General features: G+C 42.6%; 1 protein-coding gene across 1 annotated transcript in view; it reads right to left on the bottom strand.

Annotated features, from left to right (window-relative positions):
• Positions 1-2,047: 2,047 nt before the first annotated feature.
• celsr3 (cadherin, EGF LAG seven-pass G-type receptor 3) overlaps positions 2,048-19,232 on the bottom strand; it is a 205,727-nt gene continuing 188,542 nt past the window's right edge. The window contains exons 32-37 of the mRNA XM_034695247.1: positions 17,508-17,605; positions 16,726-16,817; positions 16,251-16,424; positions 12,513-12,707; positions 9,162-10,200; positions 2,048-7,261 (exon numbers count right to left, since the gene is read on the bottom strand). Of these exons, the coding sequence (XP_034551138.1) occupies positions 7,234-7,261; positions 9,162-10,200; positions 12,513-12,707; positions 16,251-16,424; positions 16,726-16,817; positions 17,508-17,605 (1,626 nt within the window). The 3' untranslated portion in view covers positions 2,048-7,233. The remainder of the gene's footprint in view (positions 7,262-9,161; positions 10,201-12,512; positions 12,708-16,250; positions 16,425-16,725; positions 16,818-17,507; positions 17,606-19,232) is intronic.

Here is a 19,232-nt window from a genome sequence, read left to right as displayed (position 1 = left end):
CACTTATTCATGATAAATAAAAATCATCCACTAGATCTTCAAATCTGCAGACGTGGGGAGTAAAACCGACCTCTGCCAGAAAAGCAGCGGGACCTTTTCTGAAGGATTGGTCACAGATTTAGTGTTTCTTGTTGTTTTATTTGCCAGTATGTAGACGTGTGTCTTGGTACACAGCTACAGCTACGACATGTAGCTATGTAGCTATGCTAACTAGCGCTAGCACTTATCCATGATAAATAAAAATCATCCACTAGATCTTCAAATCTGCAGACGTGTGGAGTAAAACCGACCTCTGTGTTTATTAAGACAGCCTACAACTAGCATGCCTCCCTCCTAAGCTCCTTGTTAGCACACATTTGTGCAGGTAATGAAAAACGGAGGGGGAATTCAGTATTATTTTATACAGTCTATGGGCTGAACAAGCTCCGAGCTCTGACTCCGTGACAGACCGGATATTGTTGTTACGTAACAAAAACACTGAAGTCTGAAACGGCTCGTTTCACACACATTTACAGAAAGGTGTAGAAATCAGAACAGGGGCAGAATGGATTTTTTTCATTCTCAGGGGGTTTGTAGACATGCCAGGGAAACATATTTCAGGTAGAGAACCATTAAAAAGTCAATTTTGCATGATATGTCACCTTTAGCTCTCGGTCTTCCTTCCTTTCCTGCACTCCTCACTTCGCCAGTTTCATCATAGCATTTGATGGTTCTTGCTATAATGTGGATTAGAACAGTAGGGCTATTCACTGTATAGAACTGTGTACCAAACAGTGGTGGACAAAGTCCCCGTCTTCATGACTGAAGTCAGAGTATAGATCCTCCTGGTCAAACATTACTCCAATACAAGTGAAAGTTGTTCAGTCAGATTCTGACTTGAGTTAAAGTCCTGGAGTACTTGCTTTTAAAAATACTGAAGTATTCAAAGTACTTTTTAAAATATCTCTAAACGTATTTTCACAAAGCATGAGGTCAGTCAAGAATGCATGGGTGAACATTCTGCTCCGTTCTGTTTATCTAGAAAACATGATTTCATATGTAAAAAGTCTACCATGAAATCTAAACTAAGTTACTACAAGCACAGACAAGTTTACAATGTTCCTCTGGAATCAAAGCAGTGTGTTAGCTCCAGACCTCCACATGCTTCCTCAGGTTAGATGCTGATGTTTTGGAGGCTGTGATGAAGTTTGTGTGGTAAACAGATCAGAGATTTACATCAATACAAACAATCATTCTTTATTTCAAAACCTCAAACGTTGGTTTAAAATATGGCCGTGGTGCTCAGGTAGAGAATCATCATCCTTCTCAGTCATAGCCATCATCACCACGACTAAATGAACGACTGATCTGAAGAACGTTTGATCTATGCTCAACAGAGGTACGGCTACACCACTGAGACAAACCAAACACAAGGACATCAACAGTGTCCAACCTATAGCCTACAGAGACTGTAGTCTCGGTATGTGAGGCGCTTAGACCGCTAGGCCACCAGCGCCCCATTAATGCTTATATTCAGCTGCTTGCCTGATTAAAAAGTTTGTAAAACCTTTGTCAGAGTCATGCCTGCTTCAGTTCATGCCCTGCAGGGTCATGAGAGGATCAATAACTCTCCTTACCCTGCATACAAACACAAAATAGATTTCTTTACTTCGTCTCCTAACAGTGCCCCTGTATGACCTGTGACTAAGAGATCATGTAAAAACATTAAGTGTGGCATTGATCAGTGTGTTTGAAGCAATTGTTGGTTCAGATCCAACTTTTTTACGCCTCATTATACCGAGCCTCAGCTGGGAGCTTCTACGTTTGGAGCGCTGTCAGGTTTATTCGCTGTGCATCAAGGTGTCTGAACATTTCTAACTTCTCTGAAAGTGACAGAATTCTTTCAGCTTCACAGGAAGTCAGAGACAGAGAGAGAGAGAGCTCTCCAGAAGAACATGTCCTTATGTCAGACTGTTTCTCTGCTCCGTTATTTCACACCTGGAAATGCCTGTCCTCATGAATATGAAACAGCACACACGCACACACACAATAAATACAAACAGACGTGTAGGAATAAGTCGTTTTTTAATGTCCAACATTTCTGTTTCACAGCTGTTTCCATGCTGCCGTCCCTCGCTGACAGCAGGATAGAAAGCATCCCATAATGAACACACAAATCTAACAAAGACAACTCCCATCCCTCCTTCTCCTCCTCCTCCCCGTCTATCTTTCACTCTGTATTTTGTCTTCTGTCACTTCCTCCCTTTATTTCTGTCAAAGCACATCAGAGTTGTTTTGACTCCGCCCCCTTGAGGTGCTTCTGTTGGTTTGAGCATGATTAACCTGAAGTTGTACCAGTCACTAACAGTGAAAAGTAGGACAGTGAATAAATTGAAGACATATCTGCACACTTTACACCCAGAATTCAACTTTGAGTTTTGATATATTCAATAACTTCATGTTTGTAAATGTTTGAACAACATTTCAGTTTGTTATAGGCGTTTTTTGACCAGAGGAACTTTACCCCTGAACTACGTGCGTTTCGACCAGTGGACTCAGGGTCTCAATTAGTTCAGGGGTAGATAATCTCCCCCCTGAAAAGCCCCTGCTAGGGGGGTAGTACTTTTCAAAGGTCCCAGGACTTTCGGGGGGCAGGGCCTGCAATGCTGAACGTGTCTGATTGGTAGATTAACCGCAGTGTTTTTATTCCTCCCTCCGTCCGCAATAACATCACACACATCTGTGATTCACTTGATTTCTCTTTCTTTCATTAGTTTTCATTTGTTCTATCTTTTTTGTATGTGTGTGTACTTTTCAAAAGAAGAAGCTGTGATTCTCTTGATTTAGCAGCTTGTAACAGTAGTCTTCTCTCAGCCCACCGTGAATGCGTCTCTGCCGGTGTTACGGTTTTAAAAGTGACCCTGTAAACTGGAGACCTTCAGCTGAACGTGTCAGTGTTTGTGGAGTTTACACAGCTGTTGAAACACAGAGGGAGTTCCTGGGAATGCAAACTAGTTTAGTTTTTATTAAGATTTCAAAATATCCTCATCAGATATTTAATGATCGTCTAAAGACGTTTATGAGGGATGCAGCCGGCTGAAAGTCGGCAGTTAACAGGGTCGCTGTTTAAACCAAAACACCGGCCGATCTCTGCCACGGCTTTTTGAGTTCAAAAGGATTTTAAAGCCGTGTTGAAACGTCTTTGCTACTCGCGCTTATCTCCTCTCACGTGTTGATTCAGTGAATCCATCTGTGATGAAATATAGCACCATCTAAAACAGACCAGCTGAGTCTCTTCATGCTAACAGGCTAACTGTTGTGTTGCTCATAATGACACCAGCCTGCCCGTCTGCTTCTATGGTGTCATCTGTGATGAATGGCATACGTCTTTGTTGTACTGCCCTCTACTGGTCTGGTGGTGTAGTGCATTTCCTTTTTTTCCCCTCCATACGTCACTGATTTGCACAATCTACCTGGGACTTCAGCCCGTGGTCGAAACGCAGACAACAATGGGGGCACAGGAACCTTTTAGTTCAGGGTAAAGTAGTTATGGGGGCTAAAAGACCCCAGAACTCTTGGTCGAAATGCACAGTATGTGAATTTCTACTGGATTTGACCTCCATTAGTGGATAAAGTAACCAATTTAAAGACTTAAATACCAAATTAAATGTACCAGACTGCTATACCAGGCAGAATCAAGCATTTTCACCTCATCTTTGAAACCCTCTGTGTGTGCTTTCAGAGATTACATGTGAAGAAGGGAACACTTGGACAGAAAGAAAAACCTCCCACACACATCTGTAACAGCCTCTCATACAGAATGGCAATGTAAATAATGAACACAGTGTCAATAAATAATCCATAAGTAAAATAAATCTCATGTCTGTACAAGTTCAAGGTACTGTCAGTGTCAGATAAACAAATCTGTGGAGAGAAAAGAAACGGAGCAGCTGGATGAAAAAAAGAGAAGGAATCAATGTCTGATTTTTTCAAGGTGTGCAAGGACGACTACTTTAAAGGAACACTGGATGGTTTCCCCCTGCAGGAGACTATTTTTGGCAATACTACTGTCATGTAGAGGTTTACTTGTCACATCACATCCCAGGGTGACAGAGCAGCGGTCAAAGGAAGTTATGCATCAGAAAGGTTTGTGGTATGTGTATGTGATTGTGTGTTTTCCCATGTTACCCTCCTGTTTCTGTTTTGTTCTTTGCGCTCTGTGATGAGTAACGTCTATGCCATCGTCCCTGCAGACATGTAAGCTGCACAGTCATACTTTCTGACCCAATTTGTGCTTCTTCAGACCTTTTCTCATTATTTTTTTACCTCAGGATTTATTTTTACTTTCATAATTGTGCTGTATTTAGCTTTCTTGTTTTTATCCGCTCATCTGTTATGATAGACTAGCTGCCTCTCAGCCAATGACAGCTGGAATTGCATATGAGTAATAGATGGATGGATGGATGGATCTGTTGCAGTCTTATTTCTAACTGTCACCAAAAATCTCTCCACAAAAAAACACTTTTCCCAAAACCAAAAATACACCTCCAGTTTACATGACCCACTGCTCTTCTTTCGTTCAGCACAACCCCCTCATCTATGTTCAACCTGCTGGAGATCGTCTCCATGCTGCCTAATCCCTGCCTGAGTGTTGTTACCTTACCGCCTGCACTCCAGCAGAAGCATGGAAGGAGCAGGTGCTGATGGAAAGACATGCATCTCAGAACCACTTAGAGGCTTTTAGCACTGACACACTGACATCTCCTCAGCTAACTGTTGCAGCAGAAGCAAAGCAGCATCTTTCCAGAAACCATGTCTTTGTTCAAACAACGACAACAGAAGCTGTCTTGATGTGTGAACAACATCATGAGTGTCAGCTTGAAAGCATGTCAGGACTCAAGTGCCTCTTTTTTCGTTGTTGAAATTTTCCTTTAACGAATTATATACCGAGGTAATTCTCTGGCAAAGTGTTCGGGCAAGCAGAAAAACTGCCATGGGATTCATGTGATGCAGGAAGGAGCCTGTACACCCCGGTAGATTTAAAGCTGGGGTCAGACTGAGTCTTATCCTGTCTTGGTGTTGGGTCTCTGTTCATAATTTGACATAGAGTGGTCTAGACCTGCTCTGTTTGTAAAAGAGTCTTGAGATAACATTTGTTGTGATTTGGTGCTTTACAAATAAAGATTGATTGATCGATTGATTCAGGATGAACGGGGAAGGTGGTTCACTTGGTACTGAGATTGATCGCTTGAGATTACTAACTCATTCCAAGTACACATAACCTGCTCAAGATAAGCAGGGTAAGAGATCAGTTTGTATAAAAGTCCACATGACCAATCACTACCCCTGATCAGAGCTCTGAATGTAAGATATTCAAAACAAGAAAGCAAATACATACAGTATATCCACTGCTTTGAATCATGTTTTCCTTCTCCTTTTCATCGAGATGGGACTGCAGCTGAGATCAAATGTCTGAGATAAAGCTGAACGAGAACACATATGGGAATCAGGATAAAAAAGTTGGTTTTATCATTGTTGGATCTGACATGCGTTATTGACGGGAAGGGATATAAGCTTTCTTCCTGCGTTTGGTAGCTGTAGCTGCGCTGATTCTGATCTGCTGACGGCTAGCTTCTCAATGTCTGTGATTGGTCGTATGATTAGAACAACGCCCCTTTTATGCAAAGCACTCATAGAAATCCTGGGTGGCTAAGCAGCTTCTTGTGATCTTTGAATCAGGGAAGCCGGATAACAAAAAAATCAATAAAGATAATCTGGGTGTGTTAAACTCGCTTCATAGCTCAGGCCTCAGGTCTGCTTTAAGGTCTGAGCACACTCAAAATTCATGATGCCTTCCATCTGATTGGCTCTCCTCCACACCAAAGCAGATCAAATTATAACTGCATCTCCAGATTTATGGCCTCATTAATAAAAACAATGTGTCTCTGCAGGGTTTCTCCCAAAGCACAATTTAAATTAAAATAAAACCAGTTAAAACAAACTGTGAATGACATCTTCCACCCTGTACCATTCATTTCTATCACAGGAAACTCCAGAACATGATGAACTGTCCTGATTTTAAGCAGCTGTCCCTTCGCACAGATTTTCTGCATTAGATGTCTTTATGGATAAGTCTCCTGGATTCTGTCAGAGAGATTGAGCGGCCCCTGTGGCGTCTCTCAAGGCAGGTTGAGTCTCGATGCATCAAAGTGCACGATACCGTTAGGGGCTTTAAACTGCCGTTACATGATACAGCCTCACGCTGAGAGGCAGACAGATATCTGCCACCTGGACATTAAAGGTGGTCTGGAATATAAGTCCACTGATATGGTCTGGATCAGAGGCACAGAGATACACAGAAGGATGACAAGGTCACATTCATATACAACGGATCACAAAACAGCACAACCTCCAGACAGAGCGGATACTTTGACACTCGTGACAGAGATTTTACAGCTGGACTCCAAACCTTGGCGTGGTGTTTTAGCTTAATGTTGACCATCGTTTTCTGCACAATCATCTCGTTCCATCAAATCTCTTCTCTTAAAATATTTTCTTCCTCTATGTACAATCACTTCTTCCATCTTTGATATTTTCCGTTCCACCATGTGTCGTGGTTTCAGTAATCTCATCAGATACTATTGCCGGACCCCTGTCACTATACACAACATTGATGGGTGTGAGGGAAAGTTTCTGTGGAACACAGGGGGGGAGGGATTTGTGGGATTTTTTTTTTAATCTAAGTTGGGGAAATCTCTCCCTCAGCAACAAAGAGACTGCACTCATACCAAGCTCGCTCACAACCTCACACAGACACAATCATAAAAAAAAACAAAGATCACAAGAGATTTCTTCTTCATCTCCAATGAAAAAGATACAAAATGTATAAAAAATGTTATTTACAGTCTTTTCTTTTTTCTGGATCAAGCTGACGCTGTGTTTGAAATCTGAGGAGTTGTTGTTTGTCCTTCAATCGTTGTAGGTAGTAGAGGTTGGAGACTTATTGTCCAGAGAGATGATTTCATCGTTGAAGGCAGTCGGGCCTGAAACTTTATTTATAAAGTACAAACGGCCCACAAGCATCCCTCGTGTCCTTTGCGGGTGCTTGCTGTGTCCAAATCTGCGTCTCCACTGTCCAAGTATGTTTGTTGTCCTCTGATAGCCCAGGGTGTCCCAGTCGTTCAAGGCCGAATGTGACCTTTGAACTGTGTTCAAAAGACTGTCGTAATGAATAAAGGGATATGGAGGCTGTCATCAAGACTGTCCTTCACTTCTGTTGGCTCTGAGGAGAAGGAGAGGACAATTAGTCGTGGAAACCAGAAACATCTCGGATGACTGAGTTTAATAATATGAGAAAATATAAATACAGAAGGAGAAAGAGAGAAAAGAGACCAGTGGGAAGAAACTAGAGAAAAAGAAAAAGGATGAAAAATAACGAATCTGAAAACAAGGGAGCCGAATAAGGTTGAGATAAACAATGGAAACAGAAGAGCAATAGGAATCATAGAAAACAAGTTAAAGAGCGGCCAAAATCCTGACAGAGCTGCTGAAGAAATGTAAACTAAGTTACTCTAAGGAGAGGAAAAGATGGAGAGATGCAAACACGTTTACCCCATAAAATCTAGGATAGAATTTAGAATCCTTCTTCTTAATGATCAGACACCTTTGTATCTTAAAGGTGACATATCATGCAAAATTGACTTTTTAATGGTTCTCTACCCGAAATATGTGTCCCTGGCATGTCTACAAACCCCCCGAGAAAGAAAAGAATCCATTCTGCCCCTGTTCTGATTTCTCCACCTTTCTGTAAATGTGTGCTGAAACCAGCCGTTTCAGTTTTCAGTGTTCAGCCCATAGATTGTATAAAATACAACTCAACTCCTCCTCAGTTTTTCATTTCCTGCACACATGTGTGCTAACAAGGAGCTTAGGAGGGAGGCATGCTAGTTGTAGGCTGTCTTAATAAACACAAAGGTCGGTTTTACTCCCCACGTCTGCAGATTTGAAGATCTAGTGGATGATTTTTATTTTTCCTGGAAAAGTGCTAGCGCTAGTTAGCATAGCCACAGGTCAGTGAGCTCATTCTCATTTAAAGGCACAGACACAGAAAACAGCCTGTTCTTAGCAGGGCTGAAAAAGAGGGGTTTACAGGCAGACCAGAATCTGATTTCAAAGTGTTTTTTTGAGAAATAAACTTTAAAGACATGTTTTGGGGACCTCTTAGACCAATATATTTTGATGAAAAAGAGCGGAATATGTCACCTTTAAAGAGATCATAGTGCCCTATTACCCCTCTAGAACACTACGCTCCAACATGCAGGCCTGCTGGTCGGACCTAAAGTCTCTAAAAGTAGTATGGGAGGTAGAACCTTCAGTTATCAGGCCCCTGTCCTTTGGAATCATCTACCAGTCAGTGTCTGGGAGGCAGACACCCTCTCTACTTTTAAGAGTAGGCTTCAAACTTTCCTTTTTGATAAAGCTTATAGTTAGAGCTGGATCAGGCTTGGACCAGCTTTTAGTTATGCTGCTATAGGCTTAGACTGTCAGGGAAACTGGTGCACTGACACACTGGGATCCTATCTCACCCCCTTCCCCCCTAACCCCCTCATCACTTACTTTAACTCTCCCTGTCCCATTAAAGTTACTAACCATAGACCTTTCTGGAGTCCCTGAGCTCCCTTGTCTCGTAGGTTCCTCTGAGCTGCCGTAGACGTCCTCCTGCTGTGGACGTTCCAGACTCCAGCTGATACGGACGTGCTGGACTCCAGCGGCAACATCTACTACTACTCGTTTCATCACTATCACCGCTCCCTCTCTCTCTTATTCTCCTCTATCCCTCTTTCCAGACCCAACTGGGTCTCAGCAGATGTGTGTCTAACATGAGTCTGGTTCTGCTCGAGGTTTCTGCCTGTTAAAGGAAGTTTGTCCTCTCCACTGTAACTAGCTAAATACTGTGAGGTGCAATGCTCATGATGGATTAAGGTGGGGTCAGACTGAGTCTTATCAAGACACTTATGGAGTGGTCTAGACCTGCTCTGTTTGTAAAAGCGTCTTGAGATAACGTTTGTTGTGATTTGGTGATATACAAATAAAGATTGATTGAGAATTAAAGCTTCAGAAGAGAAAAACAGAAGAGAAAAGGAAAAGGAGGAGAAGGTAAGTCAAGCCACAGAGGGACTTACTCAGAGTCCGGGGAGACTTCAGACACACTGTGGGAGTTTGCAGACTGAGACGGGGAAAGGGAAGGTCCATGGGTGGAGCCATTTGGCCCAGGGTTAGCGCCAGCAGGGGGAGGGGTTAGGGTAGTGGAACTGAAGGACGCCAGGATGGAGGACAGGATATCCAGGTGTTCACTGGACGGTTGTCGACCCAGAGGGTTTGCAGCTTGAGGAGCCTGACCAGGGTACCTACATGGAGGTGCAGAGTCCAGGCGCCCTCTGCCGTGAGGTTGCTGCTCTTGAGGCTCCTCAGAGATGGGGGGTGGAGGGGAGGAGGATGGAGGTTGGTCTGGGTGCGAGGGCTGACGTGGCGGCAGACTGCGGAGCCACTCGCGACACGGCTGAGCCTGAGCTGCGACTCCGTTGGTCTCCAGCTGCTCTCTCGATCTGCTGCTCATCAGCGCCCCCTCGAGGTGCTCCCGGGATGAGGCCTGCCGTCGAGTTAGTGAGTTCAACTGCGACCTGGATCCACTAAGGTACCCCTCCATTCCTGCTCCTCCGTTCCCACTCAGGTCCTCCCTGGAGGCGTGGATGCTGCCTGTGTGGTGGTTGTCCAGTCTGTCCCTGGATCCGGTCAAGTTCTCCCTGGATGATGAGACTCTCTGTTGATCCAGACCCAGGCCCCCTAGTCCTGCTCCCTGCCCAAACCCCAGCTCTCTCCTCCTGGGTAAGAGATCCAGGTTGTCCCTAGAACCACGAGAGTCCAGTCGGTCTCTAGATCCACCAACCGTCTGCCTCCCGAGTGGATCTCTGGACAGCTGTCTCCGAGACAGAGAGTCCAGGTGCTCCCTGGAGGAGTAGCGGGAAGCTGGTTGGGAAAGAGATCCAGATCCAGAACCAGAAGCACCTGCAGAGGCCGAGTACATGCGACCGTAAGAGGCTGCAGGAACACCCCGGTGTCCCAGTGTGGAGGTTCTATACCAGTTCAGCTCACTGGGAACCCGGCCCATGGTGGCTAGACCCTGCAGGGCCGGCGGACAGCCGATACGGTTCTTCAGGATACCTGGGAGGAGAAATGAGAACGTGAGAAGGAGAGTGGATGACGTGTGCACCGGATAAGGGATGTTATAGAAGGAAAAAGAGTCCATGAGGGGGGATGGAGAGCGGAAAACGGAGGGTAAGGGACCAAGGAGAAAAGGTAGAAGTTAAAGATCAAGGAGTGGAGGGTAAGAGCAGGAAGTAGAAGGCAAGGCAGCTTTTTTTGTAGAGCGCATTTCATACACGAGGGCAACTCAATGTGCTTTACATTAAAACATTAAAAGCATTGGAGGCATTCAGACAAGCATAAAAGAACATAATTAAAATGACAAATATGATAAAACAGAAAAGAATAGGAAAATTAGAAATAGATTAAAAATTACATTAAAATTTTAATTTAAAGTGAGTTAAAATGAGCTAAGATAGGAAGGCAGAGGTTAAATAAAAAAGTCTTAATCTTGGATTTAAAAGAGGTGAGAGTTAGAAAGATTTATGACTGAATAAAGACCTTTACACCTGTCTCTAAATACTAACTCTTTTAGCTATGTTTGTGAGCCTGTTTGTGTGTAAACACAAGTGTGTGTTAATGTGGGCACATATTTTTACTGTCTCTAAAATGTCATTGATGCATTAAGGCACCATGAATGATCCCAACATTTGTATTGTTTTTTTAAATATAATATATATTTATTTATATATATATATATTTAAATATCATTAATCATTAGGGGTTTGCTTTGATTGTGGATGTAAATAATAAGATAAGATATTAAGATTTGTTTTGTGGGAATGAATTCATACAGTATAATGAGAGAAAATAGACAGTGAATAAAGGGGTAGGATTAGATACGTTTTTACTTCTTCCTACTCCTTTTCCGCTCGTGTAAATTAACCAATAAGAACCCAGACCCATTTCTACTCAAAGGAAAATTCTGGGAAATATACCACAGACCAAGTGGACCACACAGATGACATTTCTGATTTTTTTTTTAATACTACCTCATAATGTCCAAGATCTGTAATGTGACCTATATGTCACATTGGGTGTTTATGGTACATTTATCTTCTTCTTTATCTTTTTTTTGCTTATAACTAGGGTTGCAAAATTCCAGGAAGTTGGAAACTTTCCATCCCTTTGCATCCCAACTTATAACACAAGTTTGCCTTTTTATTTGCATTTCCATAACATACATAAAAACTGTGACTTTGGAAGTGCAGTTTAACAACAAACTATATTTTCATAATGGCTTTACGTGACAAAATAAGCAAATTAAATAAGAATAAATAACACTGCCTCATTGGGGGTCTTCTCAACAAGCTACTGTAGCTGTATAAAACTGAATAACAGACTTCAGTACATAAGTAAAGATACATAGAGAATAAATACATTCAAATAGCTGAAGGGAAACAAAACCTTTGTGGAGTTAGCGCTTTGTGTGAACCAATTTTCTCAGTTTTTACATGTTAAGCAGCTTCACCAGTGTAGCGTAGGCCAAAGTATAAGATTTGAAACTATTTCTTGCCTCTGTGACACAAAGACACACACTGCATTTCTCACAGAGGGTAGTGATTGCATTGATTTTGCAGAATTTTTGTTTTTGGCAGAAAAAACAAATCACATCAATTCAATTATTATTTGTGTGTGATGTCTCTGTGTGCCAATCTCATACGTCTGTGTTGTAAGTTTACACGTTGTAGGATGTCCCCATGCTTTCAAAGCCAGACTTTGACTTCCACTGAAGCCAGACCCTGTGGTCTTTCAGGCATCTTTTATGCATAGAGGCCTCTCCACTGAAGCTTTATGTGGGAGCACAAACTCCTACAAAATATGAACATGTGCTGATCAAAGAAAACAGACTGATCATAAAGGTCTGCTCTTCACTTTGAACCAAGAGAGGAAGAAAGAGCAGAAAAGTCTGGTGAAAATAAATAGATTCAATGCCGTCCTATCTTTGGTCATTTTATAAAAGAAGTCAGGGAGAGTCGAATGGTGCTTTGCTCAGTCAGCCCACTCAGCTGACATCTCTTCCATCTTCCTCTTGGCAAAAAGCCAGTTTTCATTCTGATCATGCAGAGCTGCATCAGCCAGACATGATGTCTGGAGATTTTAGCAAAACACTTAGATGAAGAAGAGCAGATAAAAATAGTCAATGGTATCCAAACTTTTAAAGCTTTAAACCAATTACTACACTTGTTTCTACCCTCAGAGTCCCAATGTGACAATAACTTCCATGCATGATGCACTTTACCAAATGATTGATTTGATAAAGATCCACAATGTCACTGTGTCCTCAGATCGCGCGTGTAAGTCCCCGTGTGTTTCTGTGCTTTCCTCACCCTTGCGGTGCCTGTGTGGCTGGGTGAGGCCGCTCTCGTCCCCGCTGGTCAGCGCTGCATCAGTCTGGTTGTTGTTGGCAGCATCCTTGCTGTAATCTCCCCCGAGGGGCCGCTCTGAGCCCCACTTCTGCAGAGTGTGCGTCTCACACTCCTCCAGGGCCGGCCAATAGGACAGAAGGTCATTGCCATCCAGATCTGAGGAGAGAGAAAGAGAGACAAAGTTTCAGGTTACATGAGAGCTTGAGACAGTTTTATGTGACATTCAAGAGGAGAAACCTTTCTCACATGATTGTATCAACTAGGGATGTCAACACTTAACAGAGCATCGATGAATCATGTGGAACAAACATCATGTGGGCTCATATTTGGTTCAGCTATCAGGGAGGTGTTTGAAGTTTAAAGCATGTTTCATGTGAATCAGCTGACTGAAGGTGTTGCTCACAGTGGAGACGCTCAGCTGGGGGCTGCAGCTGAGTGACAGGTCTCCATGAGCGCTTTTTTTCTCCACCGCCGGAAAGATTATGAGCCGGTTGCACTCCCGGCTGACACCTGACCACGTTCACATGCTTATTTTTCTCAATAAGAACGAGTAGACAGAAAACTGGACACTGTGAGTCTGAAATATGTTTCTGTTCAGTTCCCTTGTTGAAGTCTGAGCCTTCACTTTTATGACTGTATGTCCGCAGAGATTATCAGCCTCACCTGTAATACTGTCAGTTATATACATTGTGTTGTGAAGGAAAATTTGATTCAGGGGAAAAAACACATTTGGCATTGTTCTTGACATGGAAAACATTTACGTTTTTTTTAATGATTAATCGATAATTGATTGTTAACATTTCCAAAGATCGATCATGGAAAAATACTTGACATTTACATCCCTAATATGAAGCAATGATTTATGACTGATGATGGGGTGATGGTCAAGGAATATCAAGGAGACAAGACGAAGGTGGGAAAAATAAAAGCAAACTCAATTCTTATGACAGTTTTATTTCACCTTACTTTATTTATTTATTTATTTATTTATTTATTTATTTATTTATTATCTAGTCCAAATTTTTGTCACTTTTTATTTATTTTATTTATTCATTTATGAAGTATGAATCTTATTTTCTTTTGCTGGTTTAATATATTAATGTTTTATTATCTTACAAATGTATTTTATTTTGGTGAGTTTGATTTCCTGTGTTGAGTTTTAACATCTTATGTTTCCTCCACTGTTTCCTCATTAAGATATCATGAGAGCGTTTCCTCAGTTCATTCAACTTCTTTTTTATTTTTCATTTATTTATTTCATTTTCATTGTTTTTATTATTATTGTTGCATATATTGTGTTCTTAACCTTAGGACTGTGAGTGGGTTTGGGGTCGGGGCTGGGGCTGGGGTTGGGACTAGGATGGGGGGGGGCTTTTTATTTTAATTTTTATATATATCATTCTTTTTTTATTTGATTCTATTTTAAGTTGTTTTTATGTAAAGCACTTTGTGTTACAATGTCATTGTATGAAAAGCGCTTTATAAATAAAGTCTGATTGATTGAATACTTCTGCTGTCATCACAGAAAGTTGTTTTATTAAAGCTGGTAAACACCAGAGGTGAAAATGTATGAAATGTTTTATGCTTCTCTGCAGCTCAGATACACAACTTTCAATGCAATATTAAAACATCTGCAGATTTATGACTATCAAGAAATCAATGAATAACCTCTTTGCACCAGTGAGGCATAGTGCTCACTTTGACAACAACTCCTTCTAATGGCTGGATTTCACTAAATGTTATCTCTTAAGTTGTGCATTAAGACTCTGTGATCCACATTCCCAGCACAGTCTTTGAACACCTCATTGATTCAGTACAACCGTCAACTGGGAGGTGTTTAACGCTTTGTCACAACGAATAGTTCGCCATCCTCAAACCGTGACCTTTCAGCCCAACGCCCACACCCCTCAGCTCTGCACCGGCCCTTCAGTGAGACCGCACTGATGAATTGATTGGGCTGTTCTGGCCATCTGGATCCTGTCCTCCTCAGCTCATCTGACAGCGCTGGTCTGTGTTTTACCCTGAATAGAGTTCATGTGATCCAGATGGCTTATTAAGATCAGAATTGATAACTGGATTTATAGATTTGCACATGTGTGGCCTTTCCTCACAGCGAAACCTTTCATCGAGCAGTGTGTATGCATGACATTTATAGCACGTGGTTTGAAGTGTAAAAAACTCATGTTTTATGCATGATGTTGTTTGTGTGTAAGAGAAGAAAGCGGGTATTGATTTATGTCTACTAGTACTGACATTTTCTCTTCTTTCATGTGTGTGGTGTTGTTCTATCGTGTGCTGTGTTTTTCATGCAGCACAGGCAGGAAGAGTCCACATCCCTTTATCCACCGGGTGTTATATATTTCAGACAGAAGAGTCGGCTTCTTTCAGTGGCAGGGACATAAATAGTTTGATTCTGTGGATCGAATTGAGCTTCCTGTGTTTTCCCCTACACAGGTGGAGAGTTTAGTTCCACCAACAACATGGACATCAGGTTAACAGGCAACTACTACTGTCTAAAACCCCACCACACTGCTATACACCACGCTCCCACAAGACTCACAGGTGAACCAGGTGCAGATAACAGATGATGGACTAAACCGAATCAAACAAATACTCCCAGTTTTGCCCAAATAAGGACATGACTGACATGACTCCCGGTCGGGAACACACAGCCATTGGCTAAGAGGCTCACACTACGTCACACTCTGCCTGGTTGATTTCCGCATTTCCAATATGGCTGCTGCCGTCGATTTGCTTCAAAACAGCTCTCAGGAACAGATGGGTGACGTCACGGATACTACGTCCATATTTTATACAGTCTATGGGTAATCCCAAATCTAACAGACTACATGTTCATCATCTTAGTTCTTCTCATCATCTATTTAATTGTCTAAAGGCCCTGTCACACTTTGAGGATTTAGCCAGCGTACGTATAAGTTAAGAGCACACTGAAGCACGCTGGTATACGTCTTAGTACGGCGAGTAAGTATGCATCGTATGGATCATACGTTCGGCATACGCCTGGCATAAGTTGTAGGTAAGATCTGCGATGGCTGACACACGTTCACACACGTAGAGCTGTGTGTCTGCGTGTGTGTGAGTGTGAGAAGCCTTGGAGCCCTCACTCAGTGTCAAACAGCAGAGTCTCTGAAACAGAAGCTGAAGCCAGCATGTCAGAGTCTGCTGGTGTTCAATGATAAAGCTGCTGTTGTTGAATTTAATGAAGTTGAAAATGTGATGTTTTTGAAAGCACTGCAGTCAATAAGTGGAACTTCTCTTTAAAGAGCAGAGGCTGTGTTCCTGCTGGTTTCACTCCTCTGACACTCTCCACGGCTCATCATGTTCTTACAAAGAGAGACTGCAGAGTTTTTAATAACACACACCTTTTTTAATCACCAATGAAGAGCATCTCATTTCAACACTTATACATCGTCATTAACTAGCTGCAGCCTTTATACACACTTCGTCTGCGTTCTTACGCTGCCACGCACTGTGCACAAGTGGACTATAGTTGGGGATAAGTTATGAATATGATATGTATACACCCAACATGAAAAATTCAGCGTATGTCAGCGTGTTAGAGGCATTTTGATACGTCGGGAAAACACTGGCTAAATTGTCAAGGCGTGATTAGAGTTGGATTCAAAATTGCAACGGTAAGGAGAGAGTGTGTAGACTGATTATTTGAAATTCATCAACCTTTGGTGCCGTTGTGAGCTGTCTCTGTGAGCAGACGCTCGCTGTGATTGGAGCGTTTGAATCGACGCTGGATCCGCCCGCGCAGTCGTACGTTATCGTCACTCTCCGACGATGGGATGGAGAGACTACGCTCCTCCTCCATGGAGAGATCTGAGTCTGAGTCCGAATCCTCACCTGGGAGAAGATGGAGAGAAGAAGAAGAAGAGAAGGAGGAGGAGGATAAAAGGAAGAAGGCCGTGAGGAGAATGAGAGAAGGGAATGAAAACAAGATTGAGTTATCCAGTTATTATTCTTTCTTGTGGGTTAAGGAGTGGAATTTAAATTCACAAAGAGACTGTGATAAAAGAGAGGAGAGAGAGAAAATCAGATATGTGAAGGAATAGTGACTCTGTTTGTGAGTCTTTATGTTAAATCAGTGTTTGTGAGTGTTTGTGTGTGTGTGTGTGTGTGTGTGTGTGTGTGTGTGTGTGTGTACCTCCGTCTCTGTGGAACATGGCTACATCCAGGTCTGTTGCTCCAGTGTGGCCGATGTTTTGTTCCAGAGTCTGACGAGCCAAAAGATTCTCTCTAACGAGGAGAAAAGAAGAGAAGTGAGGACACATACATGCACACACACACACACACACACACACACACACACACACACACACTGAGTATACTGACGGCACAAAGGCTGATACAGTTAAAAAGAGAGCAGCCACACACACACACACACACACACACAGAGTATGCACTTTACACACACCCAAAAAAGATAGACAGGACAATCACTGAGCCATAAAGACACAAACATCCCCTCTCAGAGTGCATTAGTGTTGCTCTACATACAGTACATGACATCCAGTCCTCCTTATCCACACCCCACTGACCCATAAAGTACACGACATGCTTCTTATTAGGGAGGGAATTTCCTCCCTGAAGCAATTTATCCCAAATCAGAGTCCCAGAGCATCAATCACCGCTGACAGATTTCTACTCCAATGATAATTCTCTATGTTTGTCCTCAACCGCTGACTTCTCTGCTGGCAGTTTGAAGCAGCTTGGTAAAAGTTTAAACATGGGGCGCTGGTGGCCTAACGGTCTAAGCACCCCACATACAGAAGCATACAGTCCTCATTGCAGAGGTCGCCAGCTCGATTCCTGGCCGCAACTATTCGCTGCATGTCTTCCCACTCTCTCTACTCCCCCCATGTCCTGTCGATCTACATCTGTCCTATCAATAAAGGCAAAAAAACGCCCGAAAATTTTAGTTTTTACCTGGCAGAGCTGACGGAGGAAATGGTGGAGGTTCCCAGGGTGATGCGGTGCAGTCCGCTTTGCTCCAACAGAGACGCGTTGTGGTACGGGTTCTGAGCCTGAAGACACGATGAGAGGGAAACAAGAATGATCAGAGTTATTGATGTGCTGACCACAGAGAAAAGTTTTAAAAAGTTACCCCTTGTTTCTTTGAATGATAGATAAATCCTTCCTTAAACATCTATGATAGAATCTATGAAACTGGCTATGCCTTCAGTTTTAAGAATAAAAATCAAATCTTTATTTTGGACTTCTTTAGCCTTTTTGCCTAATGTCTTTGCACCAAGGGCTTCTTTCTGATACTAATGTGAGGTCCCTTATCTCCTTCCCTCCCTTTTATTCCTCTGTTTCCCTTTCCCTGTGTGTTTGTCTTGTTTGTCTGCTCACCTGGAGATGGAGGTAGACTCAACTCACCTTGCTGCAATCAAGTCTGCTCACCTGCTAATCTACAATCAGGCCATCAACTATGGCTGTTTTCCAATCCGCCTACTATACTTGCAGCACGTACTGATTCAGTCTAAATCCAGTATGTAGTATGTGAAGAAGAGCAAAATCTGCAGTATACCAAAACTACCCGGATGTCGTACTGATCCAGGAACATGTCTCAGTCTGCAGCGGACCAGTCTCCCTAGCATACTGTTTCCCATAATGCACAGCGCTAACGTTCTGCTTGAAAATGATTAAATTCCATACAAACCACTTCTTACATTTTTAAATCCTAAGTGATGATAAAGAAGCAGTTTATCTATCAGCTTGGTCGTTGTTTACTACCGCTTTACGAAACCGTAAATCCAGCCTGACCCAGCATCCTGCAGACCAGATCCAACAGAACAGACAGACTACGGACTACCTTCAAATGCAGTAGATAGGTAGGTAGTATGTAGCAGGCCGTTTCGAAAACAGCCTATGTTTGCAGTACTTAAGCCTGGATCAGTCCTCCACTCATCACCAGATCGTCTGTTTACCAAGCGTGGTACTCAGCTCAGGCCCTCTTGATATGTGTTTTTTTTAACTCCTTTTTTCTTTAAAATAAACCAACTTTGTCTCTCCCTGTGAACACATCTACAAGCAACTCTTCTACAACCAAACGCCTTGCTCCAGAACCACAGCCAGCCACTCACCATCCATAACACACCCTGGAAACCTGAACTCTACCTGCAAGTCTCATTAAAAACCCTGTTTTCATTTGATAAAGAACATTTAGAGTTAGAACTGGGGGTTAAGAACTATATCATTTAAAAAGACATAAAAAACAAACTCTTTTATAGTCACTCTATCTTTCTGCGACTCAAGGGGGCCATTGAGGCCGCTGACTGCTGCTTGCATGCAGGCATACAAAGCAGCCAAGGCTAGTGGTGCAGAAGCCTGCCTCGAAGTGGGGCACGACTTCAGCTTTCTATACTGTAAGAGGCCACAGTGGACAACATAGAATAAATAATGCATCATACAGTGTGAGTCAGGCAGCTGAAAGAATATACACAGGTGATTATTTATATGCAGTCCATCAGAGGTAAAAACAGAACACGAGTTTTGAAACTACAATTATTTGACCCCACATGACACAGTGATGGATAGGGCGAGCTTTAAGGGTTAAAGGAGTACGATGTGCTGCTGTATGAATACGCTTTTATTCATGCATGCATACAACCTCAATATTTCAAACACACACACGTCCAGGTAACATAC

Source organism: Notolabrus celidotus, chromosome 11 (assembly GCF_009762535.1).
Source record: "Notolabrus celidotus isolate fNotCel1 chromosome 11, fNotCel1.pri, whole genome shotgun sequence".
In the NCBI taxonomy this organism is placed as follows: Eukaryota; Metazoa; Chordata; class Actinopteri; order Labriformes; family Labridae; genus Notolabrus; species Notolabrus celidotus.
This window is presented reverse-complemented; position numbering and strand designations above follow the sequence as displayed.